This window comes from Humulus lupulus, chromosome 1 (assembly GCF_963169125.1).
Source record: "Humulus lupulus chromosome 1, drHumLupu1.1, whole genome shotgun sequence".
Classification (NCBI taxonomy): domain Eukaryota; kingdom Viridiplantae; phylum Streptophyta; class Magnoliopsida; order Rosales; family Cannabaceae; genus Humulus; species Humulus lupulus.
Window position 1 is genome coordinate 250851993 of NC_084793.1, and position 11947 is coordinate 250863939.

Below are 11947 nucleotides of genomic sequence, written 5' to 3' on the forward strand. Positions count from 1 at the left end.
ATAAGAATTAATCATAATTTTATTAAAAACTCCAAAGTAAATATTGAAATACATAATGAGCGGTGTGGGACCCCATTGTTTTAAAATAAAACATAACTTTAAACTAAATGAATTTGTTTACAAAGCTAAATGCGGAAAATACATACAGAAACTTAATTTAACACTACAACAATTTTGTTTATTTATTACGTCAAAATATTACATATATTTAGAAGTGTTATAAATATATACTAATAAAAACAAACAAGCTGAAATTTTACCCAAAGAGGCGGAAAGTGAAAATACTTACCGCCAAATGAAAATGAAAAATATCATTTGGGGGTTTCCTCTCTCTCTCTCTCTCATTCGGATTCAGCTCACCCTAATCATGCCTCATCCTCTCTCTCTCGCCTTCATTTTATCAGTTCCCTCTCCATTCTCCATCGCGCTCTCTCTCACCGAGTCTATCGACTCTCTCCATCACGCCATGACCACGCCTAGCTAAAGCTCTCTCTCTCTAACAGAGTCTATCGACTCTCTCTTCCTCAAGCCCCGATACTCTAAAGTCCGACTGAACAACACCATGTTTAGTCTCTCTTCACTCTTTCCCGTTGAGCTGTTGGAGCACACACGAGCACAGAGCAGCTAAACCAAGACCCAGGTAACCCAATATAATATGTATTGATCCCATATATTTAATTGAGAACTTTTCCTTTCATGTTGATTGAAAAAAAAAATTGACATTAGCTTCAGATATATGAAAATTTGACTTAAGAATTCATCAGTAGATTGAACCAATTTCAAGGATGCTGCTGCTTCTGGAACTCGAACCAATTTCAAGGAAAGCTTGTCGTGGCAGGCTCATAGAGGCCTCGTTCTCTCTCTCATTATCACAGCATATGGTACCTCAACTGGATCCGCAGTGTTATGATTTAACTTTATCATTTACATTTTTTATTGCCCAAATTTCATTTCTTTGGCTTAAAGAAAATTTTGTCTTGACTTTTGCTGTTCCAGGAGACCTGTGGTCGGGTTCAGAGGCTGGTGTTATTAAGATATGGCCTTGGGAAGCTATTGAAAGATCTTTGTCTTTAACTGTTGAAGAAAGGCCCATGGCTGCACTACTTGTAGAGAGGTCCTTCATTGACCCAAGGGGCCAACTTGCTGCAAATGGTTTCGTCAATGTCTTTAATTCCGATGTCAAGTGCCTCTTATCTGATGATTCCAGAGCCAAAGTGTGGACTGCTGGTTATTTATCCTTTGCATTATGGTACGCCTACATTCCCGCTTCCCATTATTTGCTCTCTACACGTCTAAAAATAGTTTTGGTGGAATTTTTTTTTTTTAACTCTTACAATATGAATATAAGATGACATTTTCAAATAATTGTTTGTGAAGTTCTTGACCAATCATAACTTATATTATGGGCACAATATGTTCCTGATGATTTTTGAACGAACATGATTGAAGCCAATATCTTAGACACTGAATTTAATCATAAGTTGTACTTTTATATATGTGGGTATGTAAAATTGTAAATGCTATTTGTTTATCTGCTAACTTTGATACTTTAATGCTTCCATTAAGCGCTCTTGCCCATGCAATATAATATGTAAATCTAAGAATAATTTGATTGCTGAATGCTGGGAAAAGAATAAAATTTAATTATGCAATTAAAATGAGAGGTGAATGTTCAACTAATCACGAGCCTTTTTTCTTAGAATTAATTAAAGGAATTAATACATGGAATTATAACATGATTTATGATTATTTATTTCTTTTGCTTTTTTAGCGCATAAAATCTTTGTTTCTCTTTATAATGACTTTTCTTGTTTCCTGACTGTAGGTAGGTCTTGAGGGGAGTTCTGTTGGGCAGTGGTGGCTGGATATGATTGACAAAACATTGGATGAAGGATCAACATTTGAATGAGTTGGTTCTAGGAAGTTAGTAGGCTTGCTTATTGCTGCATGGTTGGTATTTTCTATCAAAATCTCTTTTGTGAATTGTTATTGTTATTATTTTTTCAATGTCTCAGATGTAGAGACTTAATTTTGCGTCACCATTTTTTAAGTGATGTGTCTGATTAACTCCTTAATAACTTCAAGTCTTTAACCTATTACTAACTGTATCTCAAGTGAACTCAGTTGTTTCTTACTTTCTTAAAATCAAGTGGGTAATTTTTAGTTTGTTTGTCTTGAACTAGATTTTCTCAGGAATAAGGATAGAAACCTTATATTTAAGATTTTTTTGTTCTTCTCTTCCATGCTTTTGCATTCGGCCTACTTAATCTTTTTATGGTCTCTTTGTCAGTTAAGATTTTTCATTAATGATTGTTGAATGTCATCCTTTAGGGTGAGAACTGATATTAGAGCTTATGTTGGAGATGTTGATGCAGCAGTAGTTCTTTGTGGCTTTGGGCGTGCCATTGGTAATAAGGTAGGCTCTTTATGTTAATTTGAATGACATGATTGTGATGCATACATTGTTATTACTTTTATTCATTCAAAGACTTGATGGTTTCCAAAAGGTTTCTTTATGGTTTCCGTTTGGCTTATAGATCTATATATGTTCATGCCTGCTGATGCATATACTCAACATAAGTAAATATGTGAACTGCCTTTTGTCTAACTAGAAATTGATGACTTTTTTTTAGGGAGCTGTTGGTTTGAGGATGAGAGTGTATGATCGAATAATGTGCTTTGTTAACTGTCACTTCGCTGCACATCTAGAAACGGTTAATTGTCGCAATGCAGACTTTGATCATGTATACTGGACAATGTCCTTCAGTCGACCAACTAATCTCTTCAATGCCGCTTCCGGTACAATACTGTACCTATTCTTGTTTAGTTCGCTTGTCTTCTCAATGTATTTATTTTGGCTTGTTTATAGATCTGGATTGCCATTGGTCCTTTCTGTTGCAGCTAGTGCTTCATGTGCTGCTCAGGTGCTTCGAAATACAACTGTATGTACATGTCATCACTGTAGCATGCTAAATTGTTCTGAGTTATTTTTTTTTCAAAGTTAAATAGTTTCAGTTCATTTTATGAAGCATTGTTGTCTTCACATACTGGTTGCCTACTCTGCTGAAGGGATGCCTGAATTATCTGAGGCAGACATGGTCATAAATCTTGGTGATCTTAATTATTGATTAGATGGTATATCTTATGATGAAGCTAGATATTTTTTGTCACAAAGATGTTTCGATTGGCTTAGAGAAAAGGATCAACTTAGAGCAGAAATGGAAGCTGGTAATGTCTTTCAAGGAATGAGTGAGGCAGATATTAGGTTTCCTCCCACATACAAGTTTGAAAGACACCAAGTTGGTTTAGCAGGTAACTTTTTCTGTGCAAGTAGTATTGTTCAGTTTATGCCAATTGAACTGTTCGAGAGAGGGGTGGTTGGGGTAGTTTGTATCTCTTCTAATCAGGTGTTTAGCAGGTAAAAAAAATCTTGTAGGTGGGCTTTCGTTCCTGCTGTAGAGCTTTTCATTGATGCTGATAAAAAGCTTCTGGAAATAATTGACTTGTTTGTAAATTATCTTTTTGTAGGGTATGATTCAGGTGAAAAGAAGCGAATTCCAGCTTGGTGTGATAGAATCATATACCGTGATAGCCGTTCAACCACTGCATCAGAATGCAGTTTGAAGTGTCCTGTAGTTTCCTCAATATTGCAGTAAGTGATTCTAATATGTAACATATATTTTTTTTTCCCAATTGCAATAAAGTATAAAAACAAATGGAATGTATCTCATAATTTTTTATCTGGTCTAAGGCCATCCAGGTGGCCTTTAGAGCCCCCCTTAAATTCTTCCAGTGAGATACTAGATAAATTTCTACGGGTTTACAGGGATGCATTTCTTTATTCTGTATTTAATAGGGTTGTGATTGTCAAGGCCATATTTGGATGCATGTACTTATCAAAAGAAGCTCATCAGTTTTGTTTCTGGCTAAGTCTCTAGCTCTTTAGTTCATATTAATCTGCTCAAAATTTGATGTTCAAAACTTCAAATCACACATATGAAGGGAGGGAACAGAGTTGAGAAAAAATGCTCAATAATTTTATTAAAATTTCATGTGTACTGGACTAACACCTGTGACAACTTATACTGATATCTTTTCTACTCCTGTCTAGGATACACTGACACCATGGTTTTATACTTAAATACCTGCCATCTTCTGTTTGATAGGTATGAGGGTTGCATGGATGTGACAGACAGTGATCATAAGCCTGTCCGCTACATCTTTGCTGTTGATATTGCATGAGTTGATGAATCAGTTAGGAGACCGGAGCTTGGAGAGATTCTTGGAACAAATAAGAAAGTCAAAGCTATACTTGAAAAACTGTGCAAGATTCCCGAAACGATCATCAGCATAAACAACATAATTCTTCAAAACAAGGACACATCGATCTTGCGTATTACCAATAAATGTGGGGAAAGAGATGCATTATTTGAAATCCTTTGTGAAGGACAAACTATCGTTAATGAGGATGGGCTTGCATCTGATCATTGTCCTAGAGGCTCCTTTGGCTTTCCCCGTTGGCTTGAGGTAACTTGTTTTGCTTTTAAAAAAGAACAATAGTTATACTTTTGCAGGTTCTTATTTTGTTTGGTTGAGAGGATTACAAAATTATACTGTGTTTTTATTACTTGGCTCGTTTTATTTTTCAGTTATATATATATTAGTGATATAATGTTCAAATTTTAAATTTGTTGCAAAGCTACACCACCAGTGCTAAGAAATATCAGTAAAAGAATTTAGAAAGACATTTCTAATCCTGATAAACTTGTAATTTAAGAAACATATAGAGAGGAAGTGATCTATTAAATGCATACTAAGATGGCCAACAATAAATTTCAACTTTTTACTATTCATGTCTTTAACATATATAAAATGTACCTATATAAAATGATTGTGTTCTGTTGCATTGCATCAGGTGTTTAAAAAGTCTTTCTATACAATTTTTTCCCTTCTTGATTGATACTTTCTTATTATGGTTTATACTGTACATATTTTTGTTTAATCTAACATTACTTACTTAAGTAGTGTTGGGTTTCATTGCTTTTTGCTTTTCATATATGTTTCATGGCAGAGTTAAATTGTTTGACAATAAGAAGAGATTAACAGTTGTAGGCTTTAAAAAATTTCAGAGCAACATCATGAGGAGGTTTGCCTTGGAAACCTGAGGAGATTTCAATTTAGAGAGCTTCAGATGGCAACAAACAACTTCAGCAGCAAGTACTTGGTTGGATGTTGAATAAATTGAAGGATGGAGCAAGTTTCATGCATGATTTACTTTTGTGTATCTTATAATGTTTCTGTTTTTCATTTTTAAAGTAAAAAATGTTCAAGATTATAAAACTTTATTATGTTCTGTTTTCAAATTTAAGTTAGAACTAAGATCTCATGAAGTAGACATATTCATGGTTTGAATTAGTTATTGTTTAATGTAATACTTGTGGTTTATCAATCTATCGAGAATTACATTTTATGATTAATTTTGATTTTTTTTTTATCAAAATACAATAATGAAAATCTTTTAATAAAAAAAAAACTTTATAAGTATACTTATCAAAATAAATTTTAAAATATATTATCCACACTAAAGTAACAAAATTTTATTACTAGACTTTTAATATGTTATGATTTAGAAATATATTATAAGCATAACAAATCGTTATGATTTATATAATATAACAAACTAAAAATGCTATTAAAATAATCAAATGTAACAGTGGAAAAGTGTTATACATAAAGTATAAGATTAAACTCCAAATTTATAATCAAATACTCTAACTAAACGTTATTATTTGAATATTATAGCAACTAAAAATGTGTTATTGAATAGTTTAAGATAATATCGAACATAACATTCGAAAACTGTTATAGAAAAGACAGGACTTTTAATAACAGGGGCTATGTTAGCATTTTCAGAAGCAGTTTTTAAGTGCTATGAATACTGTTTTTTCTTGTAGTGTAAAGAGACTAAAAATAACGTCGTTCTCGAATCGTTCACATAGTCCATCGAATCCCTTCATCCTTAATACACAAACCAAGCTGCCAAGAATCCTTCTGCCGCCATAGTTATTTTCCTGCATACATAAAAATAAAGGAATGAGCCTAATGCCCAACAAGGAAAAATCTACTAACACATATAAGCATATTCATAAAACTATATCATAAACATATACTATAAAACATATATTCTATAAACTACAATGGCCATCGTACCTCTTGGGGCTTGTTAACTAAGCAAGTCATATGCCCATAGATTTGTGGGGCTTTCTAGCCAAGCAAGTCATATGCCTATAAATTATTGGGGCTTGCTAGCTAGATAAGTCATATGCCCAAGGACTATATACTATACATAATGTAAACATAACATAACAATCATAAGATAACATAACAGAAGCATATCATATAAACATATAGAATTCTATCCTAATTTTCCTTACCAACACCGGGATTTTTTGAGAACAAGGACGGGATTTGGAACACTCCTAAAACCATCAACAAGAATAGTGAGTATTTCTAAAGAAATGAGATGGAAAGAAGATAACTAAACCACCAAGAGGAGACTTACCGAAAAGAAACCTTAAGTTCAAAGAACTTGAATACCTAACCAATAATTTAAACAACGAGTTAGGATCTGAATGAAACTAAAGAAAACTACAGAACCATATAGAAATGAACTTAAGAATAAGAATACCTTTGGATGTACAAGAACCGATCTACACCACAATATTGAAAAAACACTCTAAATCTCACTTCCCAAGTGTTTATAAAGCTTAAGATGATAAAGATTTTATCCCAACCCAAGTGTTTATCACTCTATAGCAACCCTAGCAGCTTGAAGGCTCTGAACACAGTTTGAAGAATGACAAAAATGGCTGGGTACTAGGTCCTATTTATAGAGTTCAATGAGTGAACTATCTCCTTTTAGCTTGAATAAAAATAATGAGTATTAATTGAAAAATATTTGAATATTCGTTCAACAAGTGTTGAAGACTCGGTCAAAACGTTCAGAGGCTAGTCAAGAGGTTAAGGAATGAATCAAGCTCGGTTTCAACAATGTTTGAAATTATGGCCCTAGGGCCGATATATTGCCTGGCCCTATGTCCCGAGTGCTCGTTGTTTCGTTTGTACGAAGTTGACGTGTTTTTCATATTCCCCGTGTGGCGATAGATCGGCTCCTATGCTGTGATATATCGACATACGTGAATATATTAAACACATAATTGCACTTTTTCAACATAATTTGAATTGATTAATCAGGTTTGACTGAGTAATACGAGATTCCAGCAAGTTCTGGAAGGGTCTAGAGCTTCTAGAAACTTCAATTTTTGAATTATCCACTTAAAATGCTTAAATCCTCAAATAAATAAGATTGTGACAAATATCATGCTCTTAATGGTCTTCGAAGATTCTAGAGCTTTCTTGAACTTTCTTTTATTTGAACTATAATTTGTACGCCCTAAATATCCACGGGTTATTAGCGAGCTGGAAAAGGGCTTAATTCTATCAGCCACGTGGAAGCCACCTACCCGGAGCTGTTGTTACGGGTCTCTACCTCTCTAGCTCGAGATAGCCAAAGGTTTAGTGAGTACTAAGGCATCGGGTCAGCAGTGTGGACACCACGAGCTGAGACTACATCAAGCGCAGGGAATGAGCTTGAGCTGACACCTCCGACTCTTTATAAAGTCAACCACGCAATGTAAACGTGCATATATCAGACATCACGTGTCTACTCCATTCCTGACTTCTCGGACATGCAGCATAAACGTGCGTGTTCAGACACCCCACGACTGGTTTGGGCCATGCGACCCATTATCCCCCTTACCTATTGATTAGACCACACTTCATTGTCAGGTTTTAGGAATTAATCATGAATGTCGCAGAAGTGACATAATGGGTAAGAAGGTCACGGGATGACCTCCTTTGCCAACGCCCAAGTGTCCTCTCCCTATAAATATGAAGACCCTGGGAGTTGCAAGGGGTTGGTTGGTTGGCTTCTAATTTGTAAAGAAATACCCTGTAAAGAATATCAGAGAGATATCAATAATATTGGTTGGTGGACTAGAAGGATTTTAACCTTTGAACCACCTAAAAAAAAGCATCCGCGTTATAATTTTCCTTTGAGATCATTCATCATTTAGCACTAATCCCTCTCCTTATGCATATAATTATCTGTTGCCGAAGAATCGCATCAACAGTTTGGTGCTTTCATTAAGAGCTTTTAGATTGGTGCTATCGCAAATACCCAACCATGGTAGTCACTCGCTCAAGACATGGTAACGAGGCAGACCAACGTGATGGGAAGGAGGCCCACCATGCCACCATGTCCGATGATCAGAACCCTGAGGTTCAGCAGCGGCCAGGCAAGCAGCTAATGGGCCAAGAAGACACTGGAAGTTCGGCTCCCCGGCCGCCCAATCCGAAGCCGGATTTCTACACGGCGGTGGAAATGGAAAATGCACAGTTGAGGAGTCAGTTGGCGAAAGCAAACCAGCAGATTCAAGAGGTTTTGGCTCGATTACCCTCTCTGACAACTGACGCTAACGTCGAAAAGAGGCATGGCGAGACTCATAAGTCCCGCCGGGGTAGCCGGTCCAGGCCCAGTCGGTCGGTCAGACCCCCAACATCAAATTCTACTCCCACGTCGCACCACTAGGAACCACGTTTGAGGAACTTCCTAGGGCCGAGCAGAAATTCATCCAATTGGTTCGGACCTCAACTACTAGCTCACTTCCGCCCTCGAGCGCACCCAGGAGGGCTCAAGGGAGCTTGCGAAGGAGATCCGGGGAGGGCTCGCGACGACAGCCCGCCCTGGCCAGCCGTCCTGCACCCCGCTCAAACCACCGAGCACAGGACGTGGAGGATGGTAAAGCGGAGCGGGCGCAAACCTAGCATGATCCGCCCTGACGGGAATAGGATCGCATCCTCGGTTAGGCATCCTCCTTCACCAATAAGATACCCATCTCCTCTCCGGCGAGTCCGAGACATTCCGGCTCACGAGAGCAACAGGAGAAATCCTCCTTCCGCCGGACCTTCCCATCATAGCCGGGCGCCCAGGGAAGTCTCGGATCCTCACCCCCAGCGGCGGGCTCCGAGCTTTTCAAATGGAAGTTACTGGACTGGGAGTCGTCGAAGTGACATCTCCGGCGGAGACCTGTGCCAACGCTTGAGCTCGGCGCAAAGTCCTCAGGCCGCCCCGAGGGGCGACCTCTGAGATCGCCTAAACTCTCAGAGAGGAGACCTAGTTGGAAATGGCAGTCGTGCTCGCCAAGGGGAAGGCCTATCTGAAGTACGTGACGGTGGGAACGTCCCATATAACCTATCTCCAGATAGGAGGGATAATAACCTGCCTAACGCGTACCATGGAACCGGAGCTGTTGAACAGCCCCAGAACAACCAAGGAAGTCAAGACCAAACCCTTGAGCGTCTAGCTCAGATGGAGGAGCTGATGAGGAAGCTCTTGTCAGAAAAAGAAAACGACGAGTACGACTCGGGGGACGAACTCGAGCTCTTCACCCCTAGCATAGCAGCTACGGCGTATCCACCTGGTTTCCGTATGCCTCACTTGTCCAAGTTCAACGGAGACAGGGACCTGTCAGATCATCTGGGTATGTTTAACACCTTGATGATGGCCCACAACATTGGTCCCAAGCTGAGATGTTTAATATTTCCTTCCACCTTGACTGGGCCAGCTAGGTAATGGTTCAAACAGAGTAAAAAGCAATCCATCAGCTCGTGGAAAACCTTTTCTGCCAACTTCAAGAGGGCATTCCAAGCTTCTCAGGTTGCCTGCGTCAAGGCCGATACCCTGGCGAACGTAAGATAGCAGCCCGACGAGCCTCTGAAAGCTTACCTGAGCAGATTCACGAACGTCGCTGCTCGAGCCAGAGACGCAGACGACAGCTCCAAGCTCATGGCCTTGAGGACTGAGATCATCGTCGGAGGTGGACTTTGGGAAGAGATACAGAGAAATGGAGTTAGCACCGTAAACGAATTCCTAAATAGAGCCCAGGGATGGATCAACCTGGAGGAGGCGCGAGCATCAGCCGCGGGAACCAGCCAGGCCCCTGAGCAACCCGCTGGAGTGGGAACGGATGTCGTGGCAGCGATGCAAACCGTTACGCAGAATAACCAATTTGGTGGAGGAAAGAGAAAAGGGAGCAGCGAGGGCGGCCAGCACGGCCCAAAGAATAACAAGTCCGTAGAAAAATTTAAGCCAGTCTACGCGACTTATACTGAGCTCACATACACAAGGGAGAACATTTTCCTAGTAAACTCTGCTCGCCTCCCCTAGAAGAAGCCAGAACCGTTGAAGCACCAGAAGGGTAAGAGAGACCCCTCCAAGTTTTGTCGGTTCCACAACGACATTGGCCACAACACCGATGATTGCAGGCACCTAAAGGATGAGATCGAGACTCTCATCAGAGCCGGACCCTTGGCTTAGTATGTGCGGAATAGAGTTCTCGTCGGTCAACCAGCTCCGGAAGTTCCGATAAGTTAACCCGGGTCTCGGGTAGATCAGGACGTCCCTCCTCCTGTGATAGGGGGAGAGATCTCCACGATCTCCAGTGGCCCCCATCTGGCTGGCACGAGCAGAAGTGCCCAAAAGAGATATGTCAACGAACTTAAGGCTCATAATGGAGTGGAGTTCGTCCTTAAGCAGCACCTACCTAAACAGCAACATTGGAGAGGCAACCAATCATATTCACCGAGGAAGATGCCAGCCACGTCCAGTTCCCTCATAACGACCCTTTGGTCGTAGCCGTTCAGCTCGCTAACCGGAGGGTTAGGAGAGTACTGGTCGATAATGGGAGCTTGGTAAACCTACTGTTCTGGTCTACGCTGGAAAAGATGGGTTTATTTGTCACTGAGCTGAAAGCCACCTCCATGATGCTATACGGATTCTCTGGAGAAGGGTCGGCGACAATAAGAACGATCGAGCTGGTGATCACCTTGGGAGAGGGACCTCGGACAGTCTCGAAACTCCTCGAGTTTGTGGTCATCGATTGTCCCGCCGCGTACAATGCTATTTTGGGCCGACCTACATTGATAGCGTTTGAAGCCATAACCTCCATCCGCCACCTCGCGCTAAAATTCCCCTCTTCCTCGAGGATATGCACTGTCCAAGGTGATCAGCTTGCTGCCAGGGAATGCTACAGCATTTCTATGAAGGGGAAATTAAAACCCGGGCAGTTAACGATGACAGTCCAGGACTGGAATGAGGAATCTCAGGAACTTGTGTCTAGTCCTGAGATTGAAAAACCTCAGAGTGCCAAAGGGGAGAATATCAGCTTAAATAATGATATCGACCCTAGAGTAGGCGAGGATAGATCCAAGCTCCAGGCCATCGAAGAGCTCGAGGAGGTAAGCATCGATCCACAAGATCCCTCGAGGGTGGTGAAGCTCGAGAAAAATCTATGTAGCGAAAGGAAGGCAGAGCTGATTAAGTTTTTGCAGGAGAATCTAGACGTGTTCGCCTGGTCTCATGAAGACATGGTAGGGATCAGTCCGAGCGTCATCATGCACATCCTCCACTTGGATAAAAGCGTGCCTGTGAAATCCCAGAAATAAAGGCCCTAGAAGAGGAAGTAGCCCGACTCTTAAAGTACGACTTTATCCGTGAGGCAAAGTTCCCGATATGGGTCGCCAATCCTGTGTTGGTCCCGAAGCCCAACGGGAAATGGCGGACCTGCATCGACGTCTCCGATCTGAACAAAGCCTGGCCCTGAAGATATTAAGGCAAGGGTATTACTAGTCCACTCTGTCAAAGGACTCGATCTCCTATGTCAAAAAATGTGACAAGTGCCAGCGATTTGCCACAGTTGCCCGAGCTCCCCCGGTCGAGCTGAAGATGATCTCGTCCCCGTGGCCATTCGCAGTCTGGGGAATTGACTTGATTGGTGCCCTCCCTACTGGAAAGGGAGGAGTTCATTACGCGTTGGTGGCTATCGAC

At 40.4% G+C, this 11947-nt stretch overlaps 1 protein-coding gene and 1 pseudogene across 3 annotated transcripts; both read left to right on the forward strand.

The window, feature by feature from the left end:
• Positions 1-342: 342 nt before the first annotated feature.
• On the forward strand, positions 343-1904 carry LOC133805466 (type II inositol polyphosphate 5-phosphatase 15-like). 3 transcript variants are annotated; one of them, XM_062243661.1, is made up of 3 exons: positions 343-640; positions 765-1249; positions 1826-1904. In XM_062243661.1, the coding sequence occupies exons 2-3, from the start codon at positions 786-788 to the stop codon at positions 1827-1829; spliced, it is 468 nt and encodes a 155-aa protein (XP_062099645.1). In that variant the 5' UTR covers positions 343-640; positions 765-785; the 3' UTR covers positions 1830-1904. The 3 variants fall into 3 exon arrangements, with proteins under 3 accessions (XP_062099645.1, XP_062099639.1, XP_062099649.1); XM_062243655.1 differs by having other exon boundaries at positions 768-1249; XM_062243665.1 differs by having other exon boundaries at positions 785-1249.
• A 75-nt stretch (positions 1905-1979) lies between these two features.
• On the forward strand, positions 1980-4692 carry LOC133805483 (type II inositol polyphosphate 5-phosphatase 15-like; annotated as a pseudogene).
• The last annotated feature ends 7255 nt before the right edge of the window (positions 4693-11947 follow it).